The sequence below is a fragment of the Ovis aries genome, chromosome 14 (assembly GCF_016772045.2).
Source record: "Ovis aries strain OAR_USU_Benz2616 breed Rambouillet chromosome 14, ARS-UI_Ramb_v3.0, whole genome shotgun sequence".
In the NCBI taxonomy this organism is placed as follows: domain Eukaryota; kingdom Metazoa; phylum Chordata; class Mammalia; order Artiodactyla; family Bovidae; genus Ovis; species Ovis aries.
Genome location: NC_056067.1, coordinates 56,008,054 through 56,022,120, shown reverse-complemented (window position 1 = coordinate 56,022,120; position 14,067 = coordinate 56,008,054). Strand labels below are relative to the sequence as shown.

Here is a 14,067-nt window from a genome sequence, read left to right as displayed (position 1 = left end):
TTCCCTCATGAATGGAAACAATGGAAAAAGTTAAATGGATTCTCAATGGGAAAAAGAACTAAAGCAGTTGGCTATGACCCGTATAAAAACTATATTATAATGTAAATGAACACAGTATGGAACTGCAAGGAATTTTATAAGCAGATTCTGCAAAAGAGAAAAAAAGAAACTCTTTAAGAACCAAAATATCAAGGACACAGAATTAAAAAGAACCCTTGTCATTTATTTCAGATAATCAGTGAATGATTTTTGTGTCTGAGAAAATAGACAAGTTGGGTTTCCAGGAAGCAGGCTCAGAGAAAGACCAGTTTGCAGTGTGTTCGCAGGAAGTGCCCCAGGGGTGAGTCCTGGTGGAAGGGAAGGGAGGGGCGGGCTACGTGGGGCCTAGAGATGTGATCCTGCCTAATGACAACCTCTGCTCAGGCTTGGGGGTGGGGGGAGGCACCTCTGGAGCTAGATAGCCCTGCAGAGTGGTCCCCATTTGGCCCAGCATGCCAGACCTTTATCCTAGCAGGTTGTCCTGGGAAGAGGTTTAAGCTTGGGTGAGATGCCCTTTGCATATTCACCTCCGTGGGACACTATACGTTAATTACTGCCTTGATGCTCCACGACCACCCTGTGAGTTAGGTTTGTGGTGTCCATTTTACAGAGCGGGAGACTGAGAAGGGAGAAGGTGACTCGCTCAAACTCGCATGCGTGTTTAGTAACACGTCTGAAACATGAGCCCAGTTCTGCCCATCACCCCACCAGCGGGACTCGCGTATGCTAGCTGGTAGCCCATGTACATGGAAAACTGTTCTCTCAGGCATCGTCCCTGATGTCTCTCTTCCCTGAGAAGCCCTGGGTCCCCCAACCACAGGTTGCAGAAGGTTGTGGGTGGCGGGATCATCATTTAAGGATCTTGACCTCTGCATATTCGGTGGTGCTGGTGGCGGCCTGGTCCCGAGGCTCCCAGGGCCTCAGCTCTAGGAAACTGAAGGAGGCGTAATGAAGCTCCTGATCCTCCCCTGAGAGGGGGGTGGCCACGGCTGGGGGCAGGTAGGCCAGGGGGCTGCCTGGAGGACTCTCATCCTGGTAACCCTGCGTGGAGGGGAAAGAAGGGCATCATATTAGGATAACAGGGTCTGGGGACTTCCCTGATGGGCCAGTTCCTAAGACTCCGCCCACTCAGTGCAGGGGGCCCTGATCAGGGAACTAAGATCCCACGAGCCGCCACTAAACATCCCACATGCCCCATGGAAGATCAAAGATCCACACACCGAAACTGAGACCCGACACAGCCACATAAAAATAAATAATTGAAAGTTTTTTAAGGGATAAAGAGCTGGAAGAGAGCAAGAAGGGTCCACAAGTGAACCTGGAAACTGAACGCTCAGTCTTTTCATCTATTCATTGCGAACATTGGCTGGGCCCCCATCCATTCATTCACTCATTCACCCATTCACTGCTTGAGAGTATTAATGCCTGGCACTTGGTAATCAGTTGCCAGTCTTCTAGATTCCTCACAACAATCTGCTTGGGAGACACTCTTATCCTCATTTATCAGGTGGAGATAAATGAGGGCTGTGGCAATAAAATCGGGCTGCCCGGGTGGCTCAGACGGTAAAGAATCCACCTGCAATGAGGGAGACCTGGGTTTGATCCCTGGGTTGGGAAGATCCCCGGGAGGAGGGAATGGCAACTCACTCCAGCACTCTAGCCTGGAGAGTCCCCATGCACAGAGGAGCCTGGTGGGCTGCAGTCCATGGGGTCTCAGAGTCAGACACGACTGAACGACTGATGTGCTTACACGCACATCAGGTGGAGAAATTGAAGCTAAGAGAATGTCCCCAAGCCCGACATTTAATCATTGGTAGGGCCAAGATTTATGCTAGGTCCTTCTGACTCCGGTACTGCCTTAAGGACCAGCTCTTCTGGTGCCAGGCGCTGGATATTCAGTGAGGAACAAAGAAGATGCCACCCCCTGCCTCACGGTTGCAGTGGGGGAAGCAGGCATTCAAGCTGTAGTCAGTTATATTACTATCTAATAGGACTGGAATGGGATGGGTGTTAGAAGAGGTCAGGGATTTGCTCAGGCCTGGACTGACCTCAGGGACCACTCTTCATTACAGAGTCAGGCAAACGCAATCCCCAAACTGCATCATAAGCTTCTTTCTTTGCTTGTTTTTTGTTAATATTTATCTATTTATTTGGCTACACTGGGTCTTAGTTACAGCATGCCAACTCTTGGCTGCAGCATGTGGGATCTAGTTCCCCGACCAGAAATGGAACCCGGGCCCCCTGCATTGGGAGCGTGGAGCCCTAACCACTGGACCACCAGGGAGGCTCCCATTATGAATGTTATAGTTGAAAGATCTTATGCCGGAAAGAGTTAGCCTTGCCTGAAGAAAATTTGACCTTTTGCTCCAGCACCTGGGAGGGAACCTCTAAGCCCTCAAAATATCTTGCCTGATAAGTTTGTCTCAGAACTTGCCTGGTGGTATCTTAGGGACCCCTGAACTTGATTTTGTTGGTAGTACATAGTTATTTTGGGGAGGTGAGGTAGGAAGTGGGGGCAACGTGGGTCTGGGGTCCAGAGAGAAAGGAGGAGGGCCCAGTTGGAAATAAATGCAATCAGTATGGTGGATTAGTGGTCCTTGGCTCTTGAGAGAGGAGACAGAGGGCAAAAGGGAGGGGCTCCCAGGTCGTTGGACTGAGTGGCTGTGTTGATGGGTTGTTGTTTTAGTTGCTAAGTCCTGTCTGACTCTGCGACCTCATGGACTGTATCCCACCAGGCTCCTCTGTCCATGGTACTTCCCAGGCAAGAATACTGGAGTGGGTTGCCATTTCCTCCTCCAGGGGATCTTCCCAACCCAGGGATAGAACCCATGTGTCCTGTGGCAGGCAGATTCTTTACCAGCTGAGCCACCTGGGAAGCCCCATGCTGATGGAACCCAAGAGGAAAAGTCTGTGTGGGTCGTGATGCGCACCTGAGCCATCACGAGGACTGCAGCCATGGCAGTCAGCCAGGTGGGGAGTCAGGGATCCAGTCAGGCAGCTGGGATCCTGAGGGACCGAGGGCTCACCACTCACCTGGGAGGTGGGACCCGGTGTGCCGGGTTCATCCTTCTCACGGGCTGCCTTCCTGCAGGTCTTCACTCTGAGAGGGGAAGCCAGGACCTCTTAGCAGCCCAGCTGGCTCAGAGCTTGGAGGGCGGCTATTGCCCCCCTCCTAACCCCCTCCCCATCCCCACTTGAGGCTAGAAGGGGCTGGGACTTCCCCTGGCAGGCCAGTGGCCAGTGGTTCCACCGCAGGCTCGATTGCTGGTCGGGGAACTAAGATCCCACATGCTGTGTGGGGCAGCCAAAAGATAAGAAAACTTAAGAGAGAGACAGGCTAGAAGGGCTGACCAAGGCCAAGAGGTAGGGCACGCACCTAGTCTCATGATCTTCATAGTGACAACGGGCATTGTTCACCGATGGCTGGGGTGCACGGTGGGGACAGACCCTGCTCCGATTCCCTGACCCATGACTCAGTTCTCCAAAGCGCCATACCGTCCAGATTCCTCCAGAGGGGGCCCTCCAGGGATTCCAAGGCCATCCCCTTCCCCACCCTGCACTTGCCCTGCCCCCAGAGACGACACTCACCTGAAGAAGATGAGGCAGGAGCAGAGGCTGAGGAAGCCAGCGGCACCAGCTCCCCCGATGGCCCCCAGAACAAATTCTCCTCCAAGCCTGGGCTTCCCTGCAGATGAGAAAGATTTAGGGTGACTCCCCTCCAAGCCCCAGGACCCATGTGCCCCCTCCTCCAGTAGAGTTTGAGCTCTCCTGTCCTCAGTCCCCAGCCAGCCAAAGAACAGTTCTCTGCCCCCACCCCTGCCTCTCAACCCTCCCGCTCAGGCCCTTCTCCCCGCCAAGCGTCATCTTCTCTAGGATGACTCCTGTCCCCTCTAAGCCTCTCCCCTGCCACCCCCCGCAACAGACCCCTGACCTGGCAGCAGCAGGACAGACCCGCTCCGGGCCCCGTGGACGTTCAGGGCCTCGCAGCTGAGGCTGAGGCCGGAGCTGAGCCCCTCGCGGAGGCTCAGGGAACTGTTGGCCCAGGGCCCGTTGGAGCTGGAGGCGACCTCGAAGGAGGCGTTGCTGAGCTCCCCCGCCAGCAGCCCCTCGCCCAGCCACCAGCGCAGGGAGGGGGCCGGCTGGGCTCGAGAGGAGCAGCGGCAGCGCAGACCCTCATCCTCCTGGGAGCAGGAGGGGCCCAGCAGCTGCGGGGGTGCTGCAGGGAGGGAGGAGAGTCAGTGGTGTCTGTCCCCTCCCTGCACCCGAGTGTCCTCTCCCCGGGGGGTTTTCCTCCCGCCGCCCCGCCCCCCCCACCCCCCCTCACTCTGCACAGAGAGATGCACAGAGATCCACAGGGAGCCCCGAGGGTGCTGAGCTCGGCAGGTGAGTTCGCCTTCGTGGCCCGACTCCACTCGGGGCAGGTACAGGACCCCAGGGCTTGAAGGATGTGAGGGGCTCAGGGTCCGGCTCCCCTGGGACCAGCTCAGTGTGGCCAGGGGGTTGCTGTCGGTGTCGCAGGCCAGGCGCAGAGAGTCTCCTTCCAGAACTGGAAGAGATGAGCCGTTCCCCAGGTGTTTCAGCTCTGGAGAGAGACACACACACAGAGACAGAGAGAGACACAGACACAGAGAGACAGAGGGGCACAGAGAGCTGAGCCCAGACTCTGAAGCCCTGTCTCTATTTCTCTATCCTGTTTATTTTTTTCAAGTTGCCAAGAGATCCCACAAGTAGCTTTTTAAGCAGCTTTATAGAGAGATAATTTACAAACCATACAACTCCATTTACATACCACTTGAAAGTCACTCGGAAAACCATCACCACAGTCAATTTTAGAACATTTTCATGACCCGCTCCAAAACACTCCGCACCCCTCAGCCATCTCCCCCATCCTTCCATACCCCAGCCCTATGCGACCACGACTGTCTCTATAGATTTGCATCTTCTGGATGTGGCGTGTAAACATCCAGCTTTTTCCCCTCAAGGTGATGTTTCTGAGGTTTGTCTACGTGTATCCGGAATGAACGGCGGGGTGGGGGCAGGGGGCGGCTCTCCCTTCTCTGTGATCCCTGCCATGCTCCATGGCCCTCCCTTCCTACCTGTGCCAATTCCTCTGGAGATGCTGATGGTCAGCTTCTGGGGAGGATCTGGGGGGCAGAGACGCTGCAGTGAGGAGGGATTCAGAGCTGCCCCTGCCCCAGCCCCCTTCCCAGGGCCCCCCACACTTCCCGGAGGCACAGAACCAGAAGCAAAGCAGAACAGGGGCCCCCCAAGGCCCGGGCCTGGGGTCACCAGTGCCCGTTCCCAGCCCTGCAGTCACCCTGCAGGCCTGGCCCAGTGCTCACAGGACACATTGAGCGTGACGGTCCTCTCCGCGCTCACAGAAGCCCTGCGGAAGGTCACCCGGCAGGTGAGGCTTGAGCCGTGATCCTGAGGGCGGGGGGTGAGCAGGATCTCCGAGGAGTTATAGGCCTCCTTGGAGTCCAGTCCCGGGGGTCTGAGGGCAGCCCCGGTCCAAGAGATGGTGGGGGGCGTGGCCCAGTCACAGGCCTCAGGCAGGGAGCATTTGAGGTGGCTGCTGGAGCCGGACTCCAGGGGCTCCTCGATGTGGACATCAGGGGTCCATGTTAGCGCTGGAGAGGAGAGACGGAGAGGCTAGACCCTGAGGGGGACCCCTGTGTGTGCCCACCCTGACCTGACTGTGGGCCACTGTCCCCCACCACCCTCAGAGATGGAGGGGCAGGGTCCATCCTTCCCACCCTCCCTGACCTCGGCTCCTGGGGACCCTTCCGTACCGATCACGTTCACAGTGAGCTGGTTATTCTTGTAATTGTGTTCTGCAGCTTCTCGTGTCAGCTGAAAATAATAGTTTCCACTGTCCCGCTTGCGGGCCTCTGCGATGCCCAGGGAGCAGTTGTTGGCCCTGGGGTCCCCAAGGAGGTGGAATGGGATATTTCTCTTCTTCTTTCCACCCCGGGCTGAGTTGTCTGTGGCCACAAGGACGTCCTCCTGGAGTCTATCCCCTTTCCGGAACCATGCCCCGTAAACGCGTGTGGACTCGGCCCGGCCAAGTGGGGGGTAGGAGACGTTGCAGGGCACGGAGACGCACAGACCCTCCTGCACTGTCACTGGTCCCTGCACTTGCAGCTGGTATAGTGATTCCTTCTCCAGGGACCCTGGGGGAACACAGAGGCTCAGCTGCAGCCCCAGCCCCAGCCCAGGACCCGCCCTCCCCACGGCCCACTCACCTGCCCACAGCAGGGGTAGCAGCAGCAGCCTCTCCATGTCCAAGCGGCCAGGAGTTCCCAGGGCCGTCCAGTTTCTGGACCTGCCTGCCTGTCCGTGAAGGAAGCTCCAACAGGAAGGGGAGAGTGACCATCCACAAATGAGCAAAAGAAGAAGCTCAGAGCTGCCAATGTCTGATAAACGTCTCTTCTGACTTCTCCTTTCGTGCTTGGACGTTGCTGGGCAGCTCTAATTCAGGACGCAGCCACCCTGGGTGAGCCTCAGGCCATTGGGGCTCTCAAGGGAAATGGGTGGGGAGGGGCTCCAGAGGCAGGGATGCAGTCATTCATTCATTTGCTAGGCAAATGTCGACTCCATGAAGGAGCTAAGGGCAGAGGAAGGCGAGACCTCACAAGTCTTGCCTCACTGTTTGCGCGACCCCAAACCCAGGATCCCCAAAGGACACAACCTCCCTGCCTGTCCTGGGGACATGTCTGTGTCCACAGAAGGCCTCCAGCTCCACAGTAGGAAGTGAACTATTTACACAGGGCCCCATGCTCCGAAGGGCTTCCCGACTGAGGTTTGATGCTCTAAGGGGGTCATCTTGAAATTGCTAATAATTTTGATCTTGGACTTTTTGTTCTGTAAGTGAAATCTCATGAGATAAGGAGCACGCACCTGGGGAACGAGAAGCTTGGATCACACCAGGTTGATCCAGGGACAGCCTAGATCAAGAGACAGGTTCTCAGCCCCCTTCCCGCCTCCATCCCCCTACTCAGGCTTAGAGAGAGTCTGGAACATGCTGTGTTGAGTGCCTGTGAGAGTCTACACTGCTCACCCGCCCGCCCAACTCCCAGTCAAACCTGAGGAATTGGACATTAGCTAGTAAATCAAAAACACTGTGAAGAGGGACTTCCAAGGTGGTCCAATGGCTAAGACTCTGGGCTCCCAATGCAGGGGGTTCAATCCATAGTCTGCTTGGGGAACTAGATCCCACATGCAGCAATGAAGAGGTGACATGCCACAATGAAGATCAAAGCACTAAGAGCTGGCTCAGCCAGATAAATACATGAATATATATACATTATAATTTATTAGTAGTATTTATTATAACATATATATATATATATATATATATATATATATGCACAGGGCCACATACTCGGAAGGGGCCTATGTTTTAAAGTAGACTGCTGGTTGCCTGGGGCTGTGGGTGTGACTGCTCATGGGTGTGAGGTCTGCTTTTGGGAGAGATGTAAAAGTTCTGGGACCGGATGGTGGAGAGGGTGGCACACCATCGTGAATGTACTTTGTGTCCTGGAATTGTATACTTTAAAATGGTGAAAATGGCAAATTTTACATGATGGGTATTTTACAACTATTTTGGTTTGGTTTTTTTTTTTTTTTTATTTGGCCGCACTGCATGGCTTGTGGGATCTTAGTTCCCTGACCAGGCATTGACCCTGTGCCCCCTGCAGTGGAAGCTCTGTGTCTTAACCACTGGACTGCCACCTGGGAAGCCCTCATATTGGATTAGGGCCCCCCCTCCATGACTTCACCTAACTTGATCACATGCAAAGACCTTGTTTCCAAATAAGGTCCCATTCACAGGGACTGGGGGTTGGGACTTGAACATCTTTTGTTGGGGGTGGGGGGACACAAACCTATAACAGGCCCCCAGTAAAAACACTGGACTCCAAGGTCTATGCTCCATCTGTGTTGTCACACATCGCCGCTGGGTGTATTGGTCAGCTTTAAGTTGCCCTAACATACCACTCAGCTGGTAAATAATCCACCTGCAATACAGGAGACCCTGGTTCAATTTCTGGGTCGGGAAGATCCCCTGGGGAAGGGATAAGCTACCCACGCCAGTATTCTTGGGCTTCCCTGGTGGCTCAGACAGTAAAGAATCTGCCTGCAATACAGGAGACCTGGGTTTGATCCCTGGGTTGGAAAGATGCCCTGGAGGAGGGCATGGCAACCCACTCCAGTAATCTTGCCTGGAGAATCCCCATGGACAGAGGAGTCTGGTGGGCTGCAGTCCATGGGGTCGCAAAGAGTCAGACACATAAGGGTGGGATCCTTATACAATAGGATTAGTGTCCTCATAGGAGGAGACACAGACAGGAGCATTCTCTCTGTCTCTCACTCTCTCTGTCTCTGCCACGTGAGGGGACAGTGAGGAGGCAGTCATCTCCCGGCCAGGAAGGAGGCCCTCACCAGGCGGACACCTTGATCTTGATCTTGGACTTCTGGCCTCCAGAACTGTGAGAAAGTACATTTCTGTGTGGTTTTTTTTTCCCCCCACATTTATGTTGTATATGTATGTGCACAGCATACCACACTCTGGGCAGCTTATACAACATAAATGTGGGGGAAAAAAAAAAAAACCACACAGAAATGTACTTTCTCACAGTTCTGGAGGTCAGAAGTCCAAGATCAAGATCAAGGTGTCTGCAGATCAAGGTGTCTGCCGGGCGAGGGCCTCCTTCCTGGCCGGGAGATGACTGCCTCCTCACTGTCCCCTCACGTGGCAGAGACAGAGAGAGTGAGAGACAGAGAGAATGCTCCTGTCTGTGTCTCCTCCTATGAGGACACTAATCCTATTGTATAAGGACCCCACCCTTATGACTTCAATAACCTTGCTCCCTTGTCTTCCTCTCCAACTACAGTCATGGGTGGGGGTTAGGGCTCCAACATATGAACTGGAGGGGACACAACTCAGTCCATAGCAGCACTGTCCACAGTGTAAGAGGCCACCGGAAGCATGTGCCTGGTCTCCCCTCTATAGTGCCTTGGGCAGTTTTTCCTTTGAGGATTCTATTCTATTCTATTTTTTATTCTTTTCTATTCTATGGACTTCCCAGGTGGCTCAGTGGTAAAGAATCCACCTGCCAATGCAGGTGGTCTGGCCTCTATCCCTGGGTTGGGAAGATCCCCTGGAGAAGGAAATGGCAATCCACTTCAGTACTCTTGCCTGGGAAATCCCATGAGCAGAGGAGCCTGGCCGGCTACAGTCCATGGAGGTCACAAAAAGAGTCAGACAGGACTTAGTGACTAAACAACAACCACAACATTCTATTTTCCCCTTTGGCTGCACCACATGGCTTGCAAGGTCTTAGTTCCTCCACCAGGAATCAAAATCGGAGCCCAGGCAGTGAAAGTGCAAAGTGCTGAACGCTGGCCCACTAGGGCATTCCCAGGTATGCAGATTGTTAATGTGTATCCTTCTGTTGTAACAAACCATCAGTGTAACAAATTCTCTGAATTCCTTAAGTCCTTGCAAAGACTCATCAAACTTCAGAGTGGCTTGGGGGGATCCCCAGAACAGTCTGTTTCCCTCCTCAGACTGGTGCAAAAAGCCATGGTTTCCCTAAGTGGGGGCAACGGTGCCCACCTATGAAGGTCTGTCCAACCTGGGGACCAGAACTCACGTTCTTGGGTGCCACTCACTACCCCCCACCCCAGCCGCTGCCCCACAATCGAGCTCTCACAGAGCCCAGAGCTTTCGTAGGATGGAGAGTTGCTGACCAGGAAAACTGCTGAGTTTATTACAGATACTAGAACTACAGATACTTTCAAACAGGGGAAATGCAGCCTGAAAATGCACAAATGCTCAGTTCCTTTTCATCTCTGGCTAGTTCCTCACTTTACTTCCCTATTGCTTGGTCTCTCAAACAGGAGGCGACATCACTTTTAGCTGAATGGCCCCCGCTGGTACCAAGCTGCAGCGTGTCCCTCCTGTTGCCCTTGCTACTGTGTCGTCTGCACCCCGGGCTGGGGGCCATGGAGAGCAGCCCTCGGGGGACAGGCTCTCAGGAGAAGGAGCTCCAGGACCTCTGTCTCTGCTTTGTCTTGTTTTGAGTCAGTTTTCCAGTTTCTGCTGAGTTGCAAAATGGGCCCAGAATACTTCCCTTCTTTCAAATCAAGTAGACTGTTCATTGCTTGTCCAATAGATGGCCAGAAAGATGGGGAGCGGGGAGATCAGCCGCTGGCAGGATTCCAGGGAGACCCAGGGCCACAGGACATGGACATTTAGTGGGTGCTCAGGACCCAGGCGTCACTCCAGGTCAGGAACTCTATTCTTTCTCTGCTGCAAGAGATGTCATTGCCTCTGAGTCTCCTTGGCCTGAAAACTACGTTCGGCTGCCTGAATATAGGGTTCCACCCCTCTCGGGAGAAATAGTAGGGTGGAGAGTGTACCCCAGATGTGTGTGTATGTAAGCTCTTGCAAGTGCCTGCAAGTGTGTTTGGGGCCCAGGACAGGCCATCTCAAAATTCAGGACTTCCCAGGTGGTCCAGGGGTTAAGAATCCACCTTCCAGTGCAGGGGACGTGGGTTCGATCCCTGGTCAGGGAACTAGGATCCCACATGCCACGAGGCAGCTAAACCCACAAGCCTCAACTAGAGAGAAGCCCGTGCAGCTGAGACCTGATGGAGCCAAAAACAAATGCTTTTTAAAAAAGAAGAAAAAAATGGCGAACATAAGACACTCTGACCCCCCCCCTTTCTTTCTCCCTGAAAGCAGGAAATAAATCTCTCCTGTGAAAGGTATCCTCCCCACACCTGGAAGGAGGACACCCTTATCAGCAGACATAGGGAATCAAGCCGAGAAGCCTGAGTAAACAAACCTTCCTGTGCTTAGTCACAGACATGTCCGACTCTTTGTGACTCCACGGACTGTACCCTCCAGGCTCCTCTGTCCATGGGGATTCTTCAGGCAAGAATACTGGAGTGTGTTGCCATGCCCTCCTCCAGGGATTCTTCCCAACCCAGGGATGAAACCCAGGTCTCCCGCATTGCAGGCTTATTCTTGACCATCTGAGCCACCAGGGAAGCCCAGACCAACCTTGGGAAACCTTGGGTTACCGCCTTGGTTTCCTGTCACTGACTAAATTCTCTTTAGATTCTCACTAATTGGGCCCCCGAAGCCTCTTTATCCTGCCAACTCCTCACAGATTTATTGTTTCTTTGCCTGAAAAGTATAAATGCTGTCCGAGTTGGCCACTTCTTAAGTCCCATCCTAGGTGGAGGATTCTAAAAGACAGTGTCTGTGACCTGCTGAATAGCAGCCCCCCAGAGACATCCCAGTCTTAATCCCTGGAACCTGTGACTGTATTACCTTGCCAGACAAAAGGCCTTTGCAGCTGTGATCACGTTCAGGATTTGGGGATGGAGAGATTCCCCAAGTGGACCCTCACTGTGATCACAGGTTTATGAGAAAGAGGCAGAGGGAGCTCGGACCACAGCGGGGGGAAAGGAGTAGACGGCAACGCAAGAGATTGTAGTGATAGCTTCAGGGTTTCCCTGGTGGCTCCCTGGGAAATACCATGGACAGAGGGGCCTGGGGGCTGCTGTCCAGGGGGTCGCAAAAGAGTCAGACACGACTGAGCAACTGAACAACAAGTGACACCACCACCCAAACCTGCAAAAAGCAGGGAGGCGATTCACCTTAAGAGCCCCTGGAAGAAACAACCGCTGCCAACACCTTGATTTTATCCCCCTGAGACTCCCTTTGGACTTTTGGACTCCAGAACCATAAGACAACGTATTTGTGTTGTTTTAAGTTGAAATTGAAGCCCTGCTCCCTTGAGAGGCTCCAGGGGAGAACCCATCTTCCTGCCTCCCGGCCCCTTCCGCCATCTGCAAAGCCAATGGCGTAGCTTTCTCTGCCTGACTCTGCTTTCATCTGCTTTTCCATCACACGTCCTTCTCTTCTGCACTCAAATCTCCCTCCATCTCCCTCTTAGGAAAATCCTTGTGGTCACATTTAGGGCTGACTCAGGGAATCCCCAATAATTGCCCCATCTCAAAATGCTTAGCTTAACCACATCAGCAGGGTCCTTTCTGCCACAGAAATTACCATCCACAGGTTTCCAAAGATTAGGACCTGGATGCCTTTGAGGGCTCTGCTCTTGCACATAAATATCGTATGATCCCCTTTATATGAAGTGTTCAAACTGGGCAAAGTGACAGGGGCAGGAAGCAGATTAGTGGTGTCCAGGAGCTGAGCGGAGAGCGGTTTGGGGGGTGACTGACTGTTTAACCGGTTTAGGGTTCCTGTTTTTTTTGGGGGGGAAGGGATGAAAAAGTTCTGGAGTGAGACCGCAGTGATGGTTGCGCCGCATTACGAATGTACCAAATGCTACTGAATTACACACTGTAAGATGGTTAAACCGTGAATCGTACATTATGGATTTTTTAAAAAATGGAGCACAGTTGATTTACAGTGTGTTAGTCTCAGGTGCACAGCAAAGTGACTCAGTTAAATGTGTACATAGATATGTTCTTTTTCAGATTCTTTCCCATCACAGGTTAGTACAAAATATTGAGCAGAGTTCCCTGTGCTAGATACAGTAGGTCCTTGTTGTTTGCCTATTTTATATACAGTAGTTCACATCTATTAATTCCAAACTCCTCATTTATCCCTCTCCCTGCTTTTTTCTTTGGTAGCCATAACTTTTTTTTTCCCTGGCAGGTCGATTTCTTTACCACTGAGCCACCTGGGTCATGTATGAATCATGTATGGATGTGAGAGTTGGACTATAAAGAAAGCTGAGCTGATGCTTTTGAACTGTGGTGTTGGATAAGAATCTTGAGAGTCCCTTGGACTGAAAGGAGATCCAACCAGTCCATCCTAAAGGACATTAGTCCTGAATATTCATTGGAAGGACTGATGCTGAAGCTGAAACTCCAATACTTTGGCCACCTGATGTGAAGAACTGACTCCTTGGAAAAGACCCTGATGCTAGGAAAGATTGAAGGCAGGAAGAGAAGGGGATGACAGAGGATGAGATGGTTGGATGGCATCACTGACGCTATGGACATGAGTTTGAGCAAGTTCTGGGTGTTGGTGATGGACAGGGAAGCCTGGTGTGCTGCAGTCCATGGAGTTGCAAAAAGTCAGACAAGACAGCGACTGAACTGAACTGAGCCACCTGGGAAGCCCAAGATGGCCATAGGGAACTCCAAGCAGAACTTGAACATGGTTGAACATTCAGGGCAAAACCACAGAGCAGCAGGTATCGGTGATACATGTATCTTGGGACCTGGTCATGTAATTGGCCTGCACCTTCTGGCCCTGTTAGATCCCCTTCTCCTGAAAGAGGGCTAATGCCACACCCAACCTTACTTCATAGTTCATCACAATTCAGAACTGAAGAGGCAGCTCCGTGAATCTTATTGACCAGCTCACTTTCCTTTCCTTGTACATCTATACTTCAGTGTGGATGTCGTTGACAGTAAGAAAATGATTTCTTTACTTGTCTGGCTATTCTGCTGACCCAGACACAGGGCCCCATGCTAGTTTCAGTCGTGATTCCAATACTGACTGTTGTGTTGTTGGGCCCTGGGCTCTGCTAGAGTATTTCACTGGCTTTGGCACCCACAACACCCACCCCCGCCCCCGCCCCACCACTATGCCAAGGGAATGAGGTTTATGTCTACCCCAAGTTCTGTGCCAAGGAAAAGCCTCTGGGCTGGGAATTGGGGATCACTGGGCTCAACTCAAGAGTTCTCCTTAGGAGAAAAAAATATGGCTTTGGTGATCCCTACTCTGATCCTCAGTTTTCTTTTCTGTAAAATGGGAATTTTTAGCAATTGATTTAACAAACATACCAGACCCTTCAAAATAATTTACAAATATTAACTCATTTAATATTCATGATGGCCCTATGAAGCAGGTATTATTAGACCCATTTAGAGCAGAGGAAATTGAGGCACAGAGAGGCTATGCAAGCTGCCCAAGGTCACACAGCCGGCAGGACTCCACCCGGGTTGTCTCACACAGTCTAGGCGAGGAGGCCT

At 52.5% G+C, this 14,067-nt stretch overlaps 1 protein-coding gene across 1 annotated transcript; it reads right to left on the bottom strand.

Moving 5' to 3' along the window:
• Positions 1–202: 202 nt before the first annotated feature.
• Positions 203–6,435, bottom strand: SIGLEC11 (sialic acid binding Ig like lectin 11). The gene is made up of 9 exons (XM_027977946.3): positions 6,285–6,435; positions 5,832–6,212; positions 5,382–5,669; positions 5,136–5,183; positions 4,364–4,621; positions 3,971–4,255; positions 3,628–3,724; positions 3,073–3,139; positions 203–1,080 (listed from the first exon to the last, which is right to left on the bottom strand). Exons 1-9 carry the CDS (start codon positions 6,319–6,321, stop codon positions 889–891), a joined length of 1,653 nt encoding a protein of 550 aa, XP_027833747.2. The 5' UTR covers positions 6,322–6,435; the 3' UTR covers positions 203–888.
• Positions 6,436–14,067: the final 7,632 nt, after the last annotated feature.

What these genes read in the sequence shown, in the direction of transcription:
- SIGLEC11 (XM_027977946.3), bottom strand. Translation starts at nt 6,321, where the DNA reads ATGGAGAGGCTGCTGCTGCTACCCCTGCTGTGGGCAG. An exon ending in TGTGCATCTCTCTGTGCAGA is followed by an intron (nt 4,256 to 4,363) that starts GTGAGGGGGGGT and finishes CCCTCCCTGCAG; the next exon opens with CACCCCCGCAGCTGCTGGGC. An exon ending in TCCTGCCTCATCTTCTTCAG is followed by an intron (nt 3,140 to 3,627) that starts GTGAGTGTCGTC and finishes TTCCCCTCTCAG; the next exon opens with AGTGAAGACCTGCAGGAAGG.